The 18,109-nt window shown below is 36.9% G+C and overlaps 2 protein-coding genes across 6 annotated transcripts in view; both read left to right on the plus strand.

Annotated features, from left to right (window-relative positions):
* The window catches only part of ddx4 (DEAD (Asp-Glu-Ala-Asp) box polypeptide 4), a 91,792-nt gene extending 91,406 nt beyond the window's left edge, over window positions 1–386 (plus strand). For both annotated transcript variants that reach the window (XM_062054101.1, XM_062054102.1), the window contains exon 22: window positions 28–386. In XM_062054101.1, the coding sequence (XP_061910085.1) occupies window positions 28–102 (75 nt within the window). In that variant the 3' untranslated portion in view covers window positions 103–386. The remainder of the gene's footprint in view (window positions 1–27) is intronic.
* Window positions 387–2,584: 2,198 nt separating this feature from the next.
* Window positions 2,585–18,109, plus strand: part of ccdc14 (coiled-coil domain containing 14) — a 46,850-nt gene continuing 31,325 nt past the window's right edge. For 2 of the 4 annotated variants that reach the window (XM_062054111.1, XM_062054115.1), the window contains exon 1: window positions 2,590–2,839. In XM_062054111.1, the coding sequence (XP_061910095.1) occupies window positions 2,771–2,839 (69 nt within the window). In that variant the 5' untranslated portion in view covers window positions 2,590–2,770. Of the gene's footprint in view, window positions 2,840–18,109 lie in introns of all 4 variants that reach the window. The other 2 variants (XM_062054114.1, XM_062054113.1) reach the window with 2 other exon arrangements.

An 18,109-nucleotide genomic window follows, 5' to 3' on the forward strand; every position in this document is an offset into this window, starting at 1 on the left:
TCACACTTTTCTCTCGACTGTCCTCAGACTCATCAGGGAGGTTTTGGGACAAGCCAGCCACCAGCTCACGTTGCAGCTAATGATGAAGATGATTGGGAGTAGAAGCGCTTCATTTTGTGACTTGAATGTTTATTCACCGCAGTTTAGTTTGGAGTGTGGGGAAAACGGTTGGCTCAGACAAGACCAAGTTTGTTTGTAAAAATGTTAAAGGGTTGAGACATTTGTGTTGCACAGTGTATTATCTACAGGATTTGAAAAGTGCCTTTATTTTTTTAAGATAGCATTACTAAACATTCAAACTTGGACCATGGCAATGTGGGGAAATTGGAGAACTAAGAGTGCCCTTTTGTTTTCTACTGGAATTATCAATAAATGTGTTCAAAGCATGCCAAGTGAATTAAGTCAAGTTAATTTTATTAACCTAACCTGGTTTACATGAGGTTCCCCTGTCCATATTCAATATGCAAAGTCATTAAAACCTAAAATAAAGTGTTCCAAATTTTTTTTATATTGTGAAGAAGTTAAATATTGGATAGTCATGGTGTCACCCTTAGAATCGTAATACCATTTTATTACAATGTCATGAAACAAATACTGAATCTAAGTCATAGATGTAGGTCAGTGCTTCTGGAAGTGAGAAGGCCCACCAAGATGGAGGTCAAATTAGAGAATGAAATAAACATCTTAACACAAGTCTTGTTAATTAAAATAGTACATTTTCAATTGAATATATTCAACTTTTTAATCATATATGATTTAAATATTTCATGTTTAGATTTTTTTCCTGACTTAAGTATTTCTCAGTTTATCTAATTCACTTAAATATGTCAGCTCTGCCTACTGACTTCAGTGGCTGAATTTGACTAAACTCATGAAGCTGCCACACAGATTCATGCAATAAATCATGTATTAAATCAAACAAGAAATTAACTCGGGGAATGGGTGGATGGATGGATTAAACTGTGAAGTAACACAAATACTGCATTATTCAATAGTTAAATATATAAATCGCATTTTTAAAAAAAAGTTAAAGTACCAATGATTGTCACACACACACTAGGTGTGGTGAAATTATTCTCTGCATTTGACCCATCACCCTTGATCACCTCCTGGGAGGTGAGAGGAGCAGTGAGCAGCAGCGGTGGCTGCGCCCGCGAATCATTTTTTGTGATTAAACCCCCAATTCCAACCCTTGATGCTGAGTGCCAAACAGGGAGGTAATGGGTCCCATTTTTATAGTACCACATTAACCTTAAAAGTACACAGTGTGTGTGTGTGTATGTATATATATGTACTGTATGTATATATATATATATATATATATATATATATATATATATATATACACACACACATATTAAATGCTGAAAAAACAGTGAACTAAACCACATAAAGTAACGAATTTAGTCCAAACTGTCATGTAAATAATGACACCACATGCTTTAACAGAGTTATACATGACAATATTATTTAATAGTCATTACATTTCAAATGAAATGTATGAACTATATCGCCCACCATTCAAATCGGAGGGTGGATTTAGCCTGTTCAACTATCTGCTTTGCTGAGTGTGAGAGGGAGAAAAACCACAAATGACCAAGTAAATGGGAGGAGAGGGCGATTATTGATTTACTAATAATTCAGATCTAGCATCAAAAAGACACGCTGGTGGTAATATGATTAAGAATATGACTTAATATTACATAACAAAAGTGTAATATGTGAGGGAATTTGTTATATATTACAACATTATGCCCTTTTAAATGACGACACTTAGTACAACGTCATAAAGGCACTTTCCACTTGGGAAGCAGAATGAGGGGAGGACAGATTCTACCCGCCCCAGTATCGACGTTGGACTTCCGGTTTGCCTTATGTACACCTGATTGGTCACTTTTTTATGCAAGCATTTCAACGTTGCCAGACGTAAGAACATATTTTTGCATTTGTACGATAAACTCACTCTGTCTCATGATTTATATAATGTTAATCCTTCAATACATGGCTATTAGCAGACGCTGTGCATTGTCTCACGTCCTTACAGCCAGGTGAGCTTGTTTTCCAACAGCGCTGTTAGTTGATTGAGAATTGATTGATTGAAACTTTTATTAGTAGATTGCACAGTACAGTACATATTCCGTACAATTGACCACTAAATGGTAACACCCGAATACGTTTTTCAACTTGTTTAAATCGGGGTCCACGTTAATCAATTCATGGTACAAATATATACTATCAGCATAATACAGTCATCACACACAGGGCCGGCCCGTGGCATAGGCCGTATAGGCAAATGCTAAGGGCGCCGTCCATCAGGGGGCGCCACGCCAGTGCCACAAATGTTGGAGAAAAAAAAAAAAGTTGGTACTATTATTTTTAAATACAAAAAATAATCCCACGTTAATTAAAATGCAAAGTAAAGCCTATTTAATAGAAATATTATTTGTTACAACATTACGCCCCCCCCCCCACCCAGAGAGACGTGCGCTCTTTGTGTGTGTGTGTGAGAGTGTGAGTGTGGGGAGGGAGGAAAGAGAGAGGAGGGAGGCGTGTCTGATCATGGCGGAGCTGCAGTCGAGTTTGTTACATGGAGATATTTTCACTACTTTTCTTTTGTCGAGCACAAAGAAAATAACATTTTAGTTAAATGTAAATTGTGCTTTGGATCAAAGATCCCATCTACTGCCCAAAACAGCAATTCAAATGTGCTGAAACAAGCTACATAAGCAACATGCTTCGACGAAGCTAGTAAAGAGAGACAGAGACTCCAATGCTACTTTCCCTCCACCACCACCACTTAAGGATTAACTCTGCCTCTGCTCATCATGCAGCACTGAAGGTACACACTCTGTCAATCAATGTTCCCTGTAAGTGTTCATGTGTGAGCAAACGCAAAAAGGCCCTGAGCATTCAGTGGAGCCCATGTGAGCAACATCAGACGTGCACACTGTGGCTACACTAGCAGCACACCTGTCCCAAACCTGACTAAATAAAAACTTTAATCTCCATCCATCCATCCATTTTTTACCGCTTGTCCCTTTCGGGGTCGCTGGAGCCTCTCTCAGCTGCATTCAGGCGGAAGGCGGGGTACACCCTGGACAAGTCCCCATCCATCGCAGGGCCAACACAGATAGACAGACAATAACATTCTCTTTTTATTATAATCAAATTACAGCAGTCATTTCCATTTCTAATACAAGTGTTTAGGCCCACTTACAATGACAATAACAACAAATATTGTTTTTCATGAACTGTGTACTTGTATTGTTTGTCTGGGTGGAGGTCCTGCTTTGGAAATCATTTGTACCCCTTTCAGACATTGCATTTAGTTCCCATTAAAACATTCACATGTTGCACAATGAGATGCAAGCAGGGGATCATGTGTACATTCCTGCAACTTAATATATTTTTATTAGTATTTATTTAATATACTAACAGCATTTAATGATTAATATTTATAAATTAAGATTCCTAATAAATGACACTAGAATAAGCACACATTTGATTGGTAAATCATAGTGTAACGACCTGGAATGACACTTTATGTGTGGTGTTGGAGTTGTCCCACTTTTTGTGTGACTGTAAACGCATCACTGGCTAAGTGCCATTTGTGCATGTGTTGGCGCAAGTGAGAAAGAGCGAGCGGCTGCTGTTGATATAACAACGTTGCTTTTGGTCTGGTTTGTACTGCAGAAAATGACCACTTTTGCTAGATATAATTTTTTTACTAATGTTTTGGTGATGTGTTTATGGCCGACAATAAAGAGTTTTGCTCAGTAAAGTGATGGATGGAATTCATGTCCTCAAAGCGTCTCGACAGACGTTACAATATTTGAACAATGATGACGAAAACTGTTTTCTCTGTCGTGTCCGTGTGTCGAAAATTGTTATGCGCTTATTTTTTTATTTGATTTTGTGCGTGGCATAGATTTGCCGTGCGCAGAGGACGCTTGAGCAGTGCGCAATTGCACAGGCCCGCACCTTAGAGGGAACGTTGCTGTCAATTCTCTTATATACTCTTTCATTCTAGACTTCTAGAGTGTTTGATTATCACATCACTCTAAATGTATAGACTATAAAGTTCACAAACATAAAGAGGGATGCTAGAGGGCCAGGCCAATCTTTCCTTATCTCTAAACTAAAACTGGGGAAATGTGTAGAGTGTTCTGGGCTTCTGACATGATTTTGTGTCAGAATTCCTTGAGGAAAAAATGCATGGTTAGGCTTTGTGTATGTAGTGTGTGCCTTTCTTGCTTTTCAGCTATGCTGTTATTATGCTGTTTGTTACTTATGTATTTTATGTTGCAGCTATTTAAAATAGTTTTGTCAATTTGTTCTGGCCAAAAACAAATTGGCCCTTTGAAACATATCTTTGTCTTTGTGTGTTGTATGTAGACCACGTTGCTTAGCAGAGTTCAGTGATGCAAATGCATGTCAAGTTGATCAACACATTGTATTATTCTCCAGTGCAATAACAGTACTGAAATGAAGGCTAAAAGGGCATTAATGGGAGCTTTAAAAAAGAAAAAGAAAAAAAGAAGTAACTAAATAGTTACCTTTCACAGTAACGCATTACTTTTTGGTGTAAGTAACTGAGTTACTTTTAAAATGAAGTAACTAGTAACTGTAACTAGTTACTGGTTTTCAGTAACTAACCAAACACTGGTGATAGTAACCTGGCTTTTTAAGCTAATGTTACATGATTCGGCAATTGCTAATCAATAAATAGCTAGTTCTGTTTTAACGTCGGGTTAATATTGTGGAGGGGGCTAAATTGTTATGGAAAATAATAATGTAACGTTAGGTAATTACAGTACTCCCACGGTCCCACCTTACATTCCTCAGAGACATTTGTATTAGATCTTTTAAGCAGGTGTTTTTTGTTTACATTGTTATTGCCTTCTGGTTAGCTAATGTTTGCCCTGCAGGTAATAGTCACTTTTCCACCCCTTTATATATTGGGTATAGTTGTAAGCCTAGTTGTTAAAGTGCACATCATTAATGTTAATTAAGCAATATCACATGAGAGGGAATGCTGTTTTTTAATTTGAGCACTGCTGTGATTCGGTTAAAAATAATCATAACATAACATTCTCATATAATATATTACACTGTTACTTTGCATTCTGCTATTCAGCATTTCACTGTAATGATGACAATACATTGTTAGATATTCATTTTTTATTTTTTGTATTCATTTATTTATTCATATTTTTTTTTATCTTGTTAACTATTCTGATTGTTAATTTGCTTTCTTTAAGTAAAAAAAAAAGGTTTAAGACAAAGCTATTCGGTTTCTTGTGAGTATACAGGTATACACTTCACTGCCGATGTGGGGGGGCGCCACCTAAAATCTTGCCTAGGGCGCCAGATTGGTTAGGGCCGGGCCTAATCACACAAGTTAATCATCAGAGTATATACATTGAATTATTTACATTATTTACAATCCGGGGGGGTGGGGGTGGAGGGGTTAGGTTGGGTTGCTATCAGCATATTTCAGTCAACAGTTATATCATCTGAAAAAAGGACATTGTAACAGTGTAGGTCTCACTTCGAATGATATGTACAGCGAGCGGTGAACATAGTGAGCTCAGAAAGCATAAGAACAAGTATATACATTTGATTATTTACAATCCGGGGAGGTGGTATGTGGTGGGGGGAGGGTGTTAGTCTAGGGTTGTAGCTGCCTGGAGGTGTTCCTTTAGTGCGGTTTTGAAGGAGGATAGAGATGCACTTTCTTTTACACCTGTTGGGAGTGCATTCCAAATTGACGTGGCATAGAAGGAGAATGAGTTACGACCTTTGTTAGATCGGAATCTGGGTTTGACGTGGTTTGTGGCACTCCCCCTGGTGTTGTGGTTATGGCGGTCATTTACGTTCTGGAAGTAGTTTGACATGTACTTCGGTTTCGGTATCAGGGAGGTGTAGCGAATTTTATAGACAAGGCTCAGTGCAAGTTGTTTTACTCTGTCCTCCACCCTGAACCAGCCCACTTTGTAGAAGTGGGTAGGAGTGAGGTGTGATCTGGGGTGGAGGTCTAACCTGACTAGCTTGTTCTGGGATGTTTTTCTTGAATTGAGGGTTTTGGAGGTGCTAGGGTACCAGGAGGAGCATGCATTGTCGAAAAAGGGTTGAATGAGAGTTCCCGCTAGAATCTTCATGGTGCTTTTGTTGACCAGAGAGTCGATTCTGTAGAGAAATGAATACTGCTTAATAAATACCTTATTTTGTCTATGGTAATGTTTCACTGTAGCAGGTGGTCCTGAAAAACGTCAAATTGGGTTTGTACAATACTTTCAGATTATGATAATTTTGACATTCCATTGCGAGGAAGCGGGAAGTGGACCAAGGATCGGTGGCTGACCGTAAGAGTATCAATTGTTTGTACCTTTTTTCATAAGGAAAACGGCAACAGAAGTACAGCAAATCCGAGTAGAAATAAATATTACATATGCAGAGGCAGTTAAAGTAAGACAACGAGAAATAAGTGAGAACAGTTCAATTAATAAAAAACAACAGGCAACAAATACAGGAATTTCTATGGACAAACTAGTTGTGTTCCTGGCATATGTAATCAACTGTACAGAACAGTTACCACAATCCAACGCTAGTTAATTGTTCAGTGGAATGCCAGAAGTTTAAAAGCAAACGGACAGGAGTTAAAGGGATTTATTAATAATATGAAAACTAAACCACATGTAATATGTATTCAAGAAACATGGCTGAAGCCAAAGTTGAACTTTATAATAAAAATATATATAACAATACGTAAAGATAGGGATGATGGGCATGGAGGGGGATGTGCCATATTTATTAAATAATAAATGCATTATACAGTATTAAAAGTAACACAAGAAGTAAAAATAGTAGGAGTAGAAATATGGAATCTTAGACTTAACAAATTTTATTGATCCACAAGGGAAATTGTTCCACACAGTAGCTCAGTTACAAATGTTAGAAAGGGTAAGAATGGAAAGGATAATGCTGGTATAAAGTAGACAAAACAATTTACCATAGTAGCAATATAAAATATATTATATATTAAATATTTACATATTATATATACAGTACATCATATATACTGATATATTATATTATATTTTTATACAATTTATACAATACATAACAAATCCCAATTATCATGTACAATGTTACAGTATATGTAACAGCTGCAGCAAAAAAAAAAAAGAAAGGTATAAAGTGCTAAACTTCTACAATCCATGCAAGAAATTACAAATACATCAAGTAGAAACAATAGTCGAGCACTGGAGTAGCAATATAATTTGGTGTGGTGACTTTAATGCACACAGCACTTTGTGGGGTGACTGGAATGGGGAAACATTGTAAGCATTTTTTGAGGAAAAAAAATTGGTGTGTGACTGATTGGTCGGGAACACGGTTAGTTACGGGTAAAGAAACAGCAATAGATTTAGCACTAGTGTCTCAAGGGTTAGCAGGAAAGGTGAAGTGGGAAGTAAATAAAGACAGCACTTTAGGAAGTGATCGTTACCCAATTTTCATTCACATAGACATAAACCAAAGGACAGAAAGCACTAAGAAAGAAGGAAGAGGAAAGTACAATCATGCTGACTGGGAACAATTTAGGAAAATTACAGACATGACATTAAAGGAGGTTGATATAAATCAAGATATTGAACAACGTAATACAGATATTACAAAGTGCATAATGGAAGCAGCCAAACAGAGCATACCAAGGAGTAGAATAGGGAAAGAAGGAAGATAGTGCCGTGGTGGACACAAGCGTGCACAGATGCAATAAAAGAACAGAATAAAGCATTTAGAATATTAAGAACACATAATTTTCAAGATATGATCCAGTATAAGAGGTGCCAAGCTAGAGTAAGGTACATTATTTAAAAGACAAAAAAAAGAGTATTGGAGAACATTTTGAGAATCAATAAATAGAACTACTCCATTAGGCCAGGTGTGGGGAATGATCAAGAACATGTCTGGGATCAGAATTGAACATAAACATCATGTGATGAAAGATGTGACACAGTGTGTTGTAGAAAATAAAGAAAAAGCAGAACTTTTACCAAAAAAAATGTGTTTAAGTGCACAGCAATGATAATTTGACTAATGACGAAAAAGAAGAGAGAAGAAACAATTGAAATGTTGGGGAAATGACTGAAGATAACGATAATGGCTTTAGAAACACTATAGATATGACATTTTATTTGAATGAAATGCTTCGAATATTGAAAAAGGTTAAAAATACGACCCCAGGAAAAGACCAAATGAGTTACAAGATGATCAAAAACATAGGTAACCTAGGCAAAGAATCGGTTTTTGAAATTATATAATGGGATATACGAAGAAGGAAAATGACCAGCTGTGTGGAAAGAAGCTGTAATAATTCCAATATGCAAACCAGGAAAAGACCCAGAAGAGGCAGGTAATTATAGGCTGATAGCATTGACTTCAAATTTGGGAAAAGTTATGGAAAAAATATTAACAAAAGAAAGAAACAAACGACACAGCAGTGCAGCTGGAAGAGGAAATTACAAAAGGACAAATAAATAAATAAAGTATAATTGCAGTATTTTTTGACACAGAGAAAGCTTATGATATGTTGTGGAAACAGGGGTTGAATGTACAGATGGATAAAATACTTCTTAACAAGTTGAACAATTTTAGTAAAAATAGAGCATGAATATAGTAGAATATATGAAGTGGAAAATGGGACCCCGCAAGGGAGTATAATAAGTCCAGTACTATTTTTGATAATGATAAATTAAGTGTTTAGTGAAGTGGAAGGGATAGTGGAGGTGGCACTGTTTGCTGATGATGGAGTGATGTGGTAGAAATATAAATCATATAGAAAAGAAGATTCAAAAAGCTTTAAATAATGTTCAAGAATGGGGAACAGCTTGGGAAAACTAAAGTCATGAATTTTACAAAAAGGAGACTTCAAAACAAGCTCCAAATTAAACTTTATGGAGAGTATGGTTTGATACATGGTCAACCCACATCAGTAAAATAGTGGAGAAAAGTAAAAATGTGTAGAATATAATGAGGGCTGTGAGGGATAAAGATTGAGGGGCTGATAGACAGGCATTGAAAGCAATATATATCACTTTAATTCGATCTGTAATTGATTATGGATGCATTATTTATCAATCTGCTTCAAAAACATGACTTGGGAAAATAGACAGGATCAAGTCAAAGGCACTAAGGTTATGTTGTGGAGCTACCAAATCAACCCCAGTGGCAGCATTACAGGTAGAAATGAATGAAAAACTTTTAGACATGAGAAGAGATCAACTGTCAGCAGTTTAATGGGCAAACTTAAAAGGGTCCAAGCAAGGACATCCAACTCACCAAGTGCTGCTAAACTGCCAAGAAAAAGATGAATAGTTTCGGGTGGATAATAGGAGACATATGTGAAAAAGTTCAAACTGACAATATTAAAGTCAGCCCTACAGTACCAATCCCTGCAATACCACCGTGGATGTACGATATCCCATATGCCGATATGCAATTATTAAAGAATAGAAGTTTTAATAATTACCAGATCGAAGGGTGGATTGAGGAAACGTTTTTAGACAATGTCTTACTATATACAGATGCATCAAAAACTATAAATGATTAAGTAGGCACTGCAGCAGTTATCCTACAAGGAAACTTAGTGTTGAATAAAAGAATCAGCGATAATTTATCGTTTTTTACGGTGGAATTGGTTGCAATTTAAATGGCATTTAATTGGATATAGAAAAATAGAGCAAGAAAAGCAGTCATGTGCTCAGACTCCAGCATTGCATTGATGAAAATAAAAAACATAGCATCTGAAACAAGACAATATTTACTATATGAAATAGTTCAGGCAATCACAGAATAAATAAAGTGGGAAGTGTGGTAACATTCCTCTGGGTACCTACTCATGTAGGAGTTGTAGGGAATGAATTAGCAGATAAGTACGCAAAGCAAGCAACCACTAAAACAGAAGTAATCATGGAGATTAACCACACTAAAGAATAAGTGAATAATGTAGTGTAGTGGATTGTCTGAAGCTTAAGCAGGCAACAAAAGTAGTTTAGTACAACAAATGTATTTACCCATTATCAGAAGTGCAGGTTGAATTAAGTTGGCCGTGCAGACAGACCACATGTTACTCCGGAGCAAACAAGACACACACAAACCAAAATCACTGTCGAGTTCCGGTCTTCTGCCATTTTTTATATGTCTCTTGTGCGTCACTGTTTTTTATCTAGTGCGTCATGATTGTTTTGTTTTGGTTTTGTCTGTTCTAAAACAACCTTGTATCTCTTAGTCATATTTGGAAATTCTAAACATTCTGTAGACAGGTTGGCATAACTCCATATTCACCTTTGTCCCACAACTGGTCCATTCAATGGCACAAAATAGAAGAGAATTGAAAATGAGCGGACATTCTTAAAAGACAAGAAATATAGGTCAAAAGGTCAGAAATTCTACGACATAACCTCCTTCAAGTTAAATCTTTACCACAGATAGAGGCAAAAACCTCAATGTTTTTATACGAGGCAAAAATTCCGTCTATGACCCTCCTTCAGAGCGATCGCTGTTACCAGCCTGCAGTAAAACCATCTCACAGAACACAATTAGTGGCCTACCCTTTGATTTAGTAAAGGAATAACAAATACTTTGATCATGAACATCATTGAACATAAATAGATGAATGTATATAGACTTCTGACTGTAAGACATTTGCAAAAATATTTTTTCCGGCATTTGCAATGGATGTAGTTACCAATATTGTTAATTACCAATTGATTTTGAACACACAACTGAATTTCGTATGAGTCCATGTTCGATTAGTGCTCGTATAGATGGCTCGGTGGTGCCTCAGGCTGGTGGCCTGCCGACACCTCGTTGGGCTTTTGGCTGCCTTGGTGAAGAAAGAGATCCACTCAAACAGTCTGTCTCTCTTTGGGGTGTGGTTCAGTCCATTGGGCAGACTGTTCAGTGGCCGGCGTGCTGGCCGAAATTGGGGAAAAGCTGAGAAAAAGTTGGAGCTGTGGGGGCTTTGGGGAAGGCGGGGGCAGAGTATGGGGCGTGGGCCTTTGGTCCAGGCCCTCGGCTTGCCTCCAGGCCTCCTCGCTGCTTCGGCACTCCCGACACTTCTTTCCACAGCTGCTGGAGTCCCGGTGGACACATTGGCTGGCAACCTTAGTTGTTCTTGTCATCGCTGGCAAGGTGTTGTCTCTCCTCTCGGTTCCTTCCAGTCAGGTATCGGGTGTTGGTCCTGGATTGGCTTTGACCGTGCCCCTCTCATCGAGTGCAAGGGAATCTGGAGTGGCTGCTTTCATCCTCAAATCTGCACAGAGGAACTGGCACACAAATTCTACATTTTGCAAACATACCATTTTGGTCTCATGGTCTTTCCACCTTCCTAGGAAGCTGCTGGTCCTGAGAAGTGCTGATCTTGTGACTGAAGAAGATTAACCTGTTTTCTTAAAATAGGTGCCGTTGTTTGACCTAATCTTTTTGGGGAAACCATGTCGGGATATTAGATCATTCACAAAACATTTAATTACTGAATTGGCACCCTCCTTTGAGGTTGGGGTTGCTTTCGCCAACCACTGCAATTGTCAATCTAAATCATTACGTTCCTTTATCCTTGTACCGGATTGATCATATCGATTAGATAAAACCAACACGCTCAAACTTGACCCAATCCAAACTCACCTCCCCCCTCTGTCCCTCTCACAGGGACAGTGTTAGTCGTAGTAATAGTAATAGTAGTAGTAGTAGTAGTATTAGTAGTTTCAGAAACATCCAAGAAAAAGAAAAGACAGCTGATAGTCAAGCGCAGCAAGAACAGAGGCGGAGGACAGGTCATGTTTGAGGTCACTGTTCGCTTTTCCAATAGTACTTTGATATTTTACAACACCTAGTGAATTATTGTGGCCTCAATAATTCACTAAATAGTTGTGTTTAATTTAGTCTATCTATGATGGGACAATGCACAGAAACATTAAGTTCAGAAACAGATATGTTCTGTACCAGATTATATCTAAATAGCTACTTTCCATCTGCATCCCTGGCTACCTAAATTAAAGGGATCCACAAATCAAGCAATAGAATTATGACACTAATTAATCATAATAAATATATACATTCATAATAATCAATAATTAATCAAAAATAATCATACTGTAGCATGTAATCAGATTAAGAGAAATCCTAAAATGCCCCTTCATGGACACATACTTACCATACAATACAACCACACCTTATTTACATCATCACACAAAGACAATACATGCTCTTGTTCACATCTGTCATCATTCGTAAAAACAACCAAGATTTTAACAGCCATACCTCACAATTTACAACAAAATGCTCTCATGGATAAATATACTACTCATTAAATTGATGTGTCAACATAATGCCCCTCTTAGCGACCGAGTGAGCAGCTTTGATTGCTCCAAAGCCACTTTTTAACTTCAAATTTTCTATTCCTTTTGTTATAACGTGGAGAAGGCTAATTGGTCTGTACATGTTCTGGTCTTCTTTATTTCCTGCTTTATGGATTTAATTATAGTAGCAGTTTCTCGACGTGGTAGGGAAAGTGTTTTCCGTTATTGAAATATTTATCAATCGTTGTTATACGAGCAATAATACAATCCTTATATGTTTTTAGGAAGATAGTGTCCAACCCATATATATATCTCTAGATCGTGAGTCTGATAAGGCAGCGAAGATTTTGTTTAACTTTGTTTCATTTGTTAATTCTAAAATTAGTCCATCCTGAATAAATGACAATTATTTGCACTGATTTTGAGGGACTTTTTATTCAGGGTTTGTACAGACTGGATGAAATGTTCATTAAAATTATTACTTATGTCCAGATTGTCTGCGATAGTAACGCCATTGATATTTAATGTTATAGTGTTGTTTCTTGTTTGCTCTCTTCCCGTAAGTTTGTATCTGGTTTTCCATAACTTTCTAATGTTCCCTTTTGCAGCTTTGATTAATTCTAAGTGAAAGTCAGCCTAGACTTCCGCATAAACATTGTAACTTTGCTCCTCAAAACTTTTAAAATCATATGATCTGTATTTAGACCTTTTATAATTGCTCTTATGAGAGCTGAGTCCTCATGTCTTATTAGAATCCAAATTGTTTTATTAATCCAATGGTATTTTTATTTTAGCACTCTTCTTTCTGGTTTTGTATTCGTGTATTTACAGATGTTCTCTTTGATTTTTGTCATCCAATTGTAATTCTAGTAGGGCTGCTTATCCTTTGTATCATGTAGAAGCCGTTTATAATATCCTTAAGTTTCTTTCTACGCGTCTTATTTAACCAGTCCAGATTAACGCCCCCCATGACGTTACTTCTTTCATACTATGCTGTTTGAGGATGTCTGAAAATAAATTGAGAAAAATGTCTTTAGCTGTGGTCGGTTGGTATACTACAATTACCTTGAAATACATTTCTGAGGAAAATGTAATTTAAATTTTAACATACTCAAATTGATCTACTTTTAATGTTTTCCCTTTCATAAATCATAATTCCTCCCCCCTTTGTCACTCAATCTGTTTTTTCTGTAATGTTGTTCCCCGGGACATTAATTAGAACGAAAGTTGTTGTGGGTTTTAACCATGTCTCTGATAGACAAGGTATCCCAGATTATAGTCTGACATTAACTGCTGTATTTGTTCAGTATGTTTCCTGTGGTAGAAAGTTTAATGATGCGGACACGTTTGTTACTGAATACTTTCTACAGACTTCTGTCTCTCTGCGACTTTGTGTATGTAATAAGCAACTATAAATATTTGATATGCTTAAATTTGTTATTTTAGCTCAGCTGTTGTGTAGCTGCTAGCTCCTTGTAGCCTACAGCAGGAATGTCCAAATTGCAACCAATAGCTATGTTTTTAACAGACAACCGAAATAATTGAAAATGTGGTATTAGCGTATCGGTTCAATCAGCGGCAGCTACGCCCTGTTTTATCATTTGACCTAAACTTTTGGTTTCGTAGGCAGGACAGAGAGCAAAGGAACAATGTGGGTCATTAGTTGTCCATCTTATACCATGCTATTTGTTGTAAGGATAGTTCACATGAGCGGCCATACCTTGAGTCCCACCATATGTAAGAGTCAAAAGGCTCCTATTATGAGTCGTCTAATTGGTGATCATACACTTTGGCGGTTTGGGTGGCAGGACACACGGACGCACCTCAGTCAGCTAGTGCTAGGACAGCTGGAGCAGTCCCCGTCCTCCATTCGTTCCTGGGAGGCGTCCCCAGTAGTTGTCAGCTGATGTCGTGCTGTCAGGCAACATCAGGAAGTTCCTTCTGTGCGGTATTGAATTGTCAGGACACAGTTCGTAAAGCAGGTCATTACAAGGTGTGTGCAGGTTGACCACAAAGGAATGCTTCAAAGATTGTGTTGAACATTGTCCGTTGACACTTATGTCCAGCAGGGGTCTGTTTGTATCCTGCTGTTCGTCCTGCTGTGGGCGTCCTCTGTCACACCTGTATTTTTTGTGAGCATGTTCTGGCTACAACTTTGGAGCTTGTCTTGTTCAGAGAAGTTGGCAGTCCCCCTGCTGCATATCCTTTCCACCCTCGCTTGACCTCGGGCAACGGCGGCTACCACTCAAGTCCGTCTGTATGGTTTTACGTTTTGTTGAGGTTTTTTCCCTCCAGAATTTGGAACTCAAAACATGTACACCCATCGTTTTCATATCCTCTCGGTTAGTTCAATTTTGCATATCACGTTTTAAAATTACAGTCTTAACTATCCCATTAAATGCTAATCAATAACCTTAATTCAAAGATTATACGTACTACTTCATGTGTATTTAAGTACCCTTTTAATTCACTTAAAGATTATCTATAAGTTAATTTAAACTATCATTTGTCTATCAATAGGCGCGAGCAAGCTGTCATGCTTGCACTCTGACCTCCCGCTGTGCGTGATATTCTCCAAAACAAAAGAATGTTTTTATTCACGTTTCTCCTTATCTTTTCTTTCACACTAGTCACAACATGCACACACACACATTGTTTTGTGCCAGCTGTCCTGATATCGCAGCACAAACACCTCACAAGGCCACCTCCCAGATGTATGGTGGAATGCAATGTCTAATTAAAAATATAAATTACTCCAAACTAAAAATGTCAGACTGCACTTTAAAGTTACTTTTATTAAATTAATTTCCAAACTAACCACCACCACAGCAGACATCTTCCTCAATCCTATCCCAATACTCCCATAAATTAGAAAGGTGTTTCACAACAGTGGTTAAGTAGTTATTTTAAGTAATAGATCTCAATATGTAGAAATTAATAAGACTAAATATTTACCAGAAAGAGTAACTTGACAGAGTATATGAACTAACTTCTTGAGAATAGTAATTGATCATTAATATGTTGGAAGCCACATATTGAACATATTAAAGAAAAATATCCAAATCCATTGCTATTCGGTATAAAGTTAAACACATGCTGAATAAGAAATGTCTGCACATGTTATATTATTCATTTATTTTTCCATATGTAATATTGTTTTGAAGTTTGGGGAAATGTTTATAGAAGAAATATAGACCCAAAACTTAAACTTAAAAGGCTCATTTCAATGATACACAAAGCATTATTATTATGATCATACCAATCCATTTTTTATAAGTCATAATGTGTTAAATGTTCAGATAATTTAATTTTAAAACAATGGCAATTATGTTTCCGAGTAAAGAACAACAGCCTTCCAGTTTGTATTCTTAGCTTATTTACATTATGAGGAGAAAACTATCATTTACGGGGGATATTGATTTTTGAAATAGGTCAAGAAAAAAAAAAAAAAAAAAAATACAAATGTAATTCAGTTCTAGGAATTAAATGATGGACCATCCTCAGTGATGAGCTGAACACATGTAGTTTTTTGTTATGGTTTAACAGACCCTTGAAAAGTAAAGTTTTTTGAACATTATAAAATATAGTAACAATTACTTTCATCTTTTAACGTTGATGTTCCAGGTAATTTAATGTTCAGTGAATGTATATCATAGGCCAATATAAGCTTTGGCTTCCGCCTATTCTTTTTTCGGTCATTCTTTTTCTTTTCTTTTCTGTGTGTAAATGTGTATGATTGTTAATATGTCTAATTTACTGTTAAACTGCTCACACAAATTGGTTGATGGTTGATTATATGACCAAAATAAACCTATTTCATCTATTCATTCATTATCTATCGCACTCATAGTTTTATTCCATTTTGCATGTAATTATTCCTATTGATTTCTTCCCATTTCACTCAAACAACTAAACAAACAAACAATTAAACAAACCTGCAGCTAACCACAATCAACAGCATACCATTTACGAATACCTTCATTTGTCACTTTCTCATCTTTTCTTCACTTTCGTTTTCCTTTACAAACAACATCCTGTATCCATCTCTTCCTTACACTTCACACAATGTTTCTATTTTCTGTTCTCCTAGAAACCATTCACATAACGTAAGGTTATAAACATCCTTTTCCCATATTTTCTCAAACCATCCTCTTCACCCTCAATCTGTTTTTTCACCAGCTCTCTCTTCCTCTCTCTCTCACTTTCTCTCCTTCTCTCACAATACAAACACAATAATCCAAAATAATCAGTCTTATAAAATAATTTTAGGTTTAGATATGATTTAGGGCAGTGGTTTTCAACCTTTTTTCCCAGTAAAATAAAGAAATAAAATACAGCATAATGTCATCATTTTCTGATTTATTAAATTGTATAACAGTGCACCATATTGCTCATTTGTTGTGGTCTTACTTGACTTATTTGGACAAAAAAAAAAAAAAAGAATAACTAAAACGTTTTAAAAATTAAACAAGTGATTAAATTATAATAAAGATTTCTATACATATAATCAATCATCAACCTTCTTTGGATAGGGGGGGGGGCGGCTAGGATGACAGGGAATGCAAAACAATAACAGTGCAATACTTTTTTATATCATGGTCGTTAATGCCTAGTTTCTCTTATTTTACTGTTCTATTTTTATTCTCCTTGTAAAATTTTTCTATTTTGTTTCCATTTATACCCTTATTAGTTACTGTTTACTTTTTACTTCTTCTTCCTGAGGGAACTCTCCTGAAGGAATCAATAACGTGTTATCTGTTCATCTATCTATCTATTACTAACGCGAGCACAATTCATGACGTCATGCTCATCTTGCAGACAGTTATTTCCATTTAGTTTTATTCTTTACATGTAATTCTACATGCACCTTTATTTATCACTTAACTACTTCGACAGTAGTTAAGATAGAACACAATAAAGAGTGTCAGGATAATTGGAAAAAGGAAAAAAAAAAGGTAGGGATTATGACAAAGCCCAGAGGAGAGTAGCTGTAATGAGAGGAGGCAGTAGAAATAGGAAGGGAGAATACATAATTACTAGAATGAGATTAGGACATACATATCTAAATAGTTCATTGAAATTGATAGGGAAACATAACACAGGGCTGTGTGATTATATTGTCATTAATTAGACAGTGTAGGACATGTTTTAATACAGTGTAGGAAATACAATAAAGAAAAATACTGGGAAATAAGTTAGCGAAAGAGAAGGTTAGGTTAGTAGTGGAAGATATTTTAGGATTGCACTCAGAACACGTAGGCTACAGAGCATTACATATAAGTGGTGATTGCTCGAAGACTGCAAGGGAAGCTCAGCTTCCCCTAAAATGTCAAAAAATAAGTGATTAAATATACAGGTATAGTGTAGTGTGTACATGTTATTGACTAAATATGCGCTACAACGCGCTCTTTTGTTCAGAATCAGCTTCTTATCCCTGGTAACGACGTGGCATTCCTCTCTCTCATTCCCACAGCTTCACGATGCTTTAAACAGTATAGACCAGACCTGGCCAACCCGCGGCTCGTGAGCCTCAGCGGCCTCTTTGGCTGATTTCATGCGGCTCTTAACTCTGTTATGAGAGTAGCGTATGCGTGTGTGTGGCCCTTTAAGATATGACAGCATGTGAGGTGAGTGACGTCAGTGAGTGGCTGGGTGAGGGAGCGGTAACAGTGAGTGCATGCAGGTGCTAGTAGCTTGGTGGATGGCTGCATGCAAGACACCAATAAAGTCACAAAGTTGCAACAAAC

The sequence above is a fragment of the Entelurus aequoreus genome, linkage group LG07 (assembly GCF_033978785.1).
Source record: "Entelurus aequoreus isolate RoL-2023_Sb linkage group LG07, RoL_Eaeq_v1.1, whole genome shotgun sequence".
Lineage (NCBI taxonomy): Eukaryota > Metazoa > Chordata > Actinopteri > Syngnathiformes > Syngnathidae > Entelurus > Entelurus aequoreus.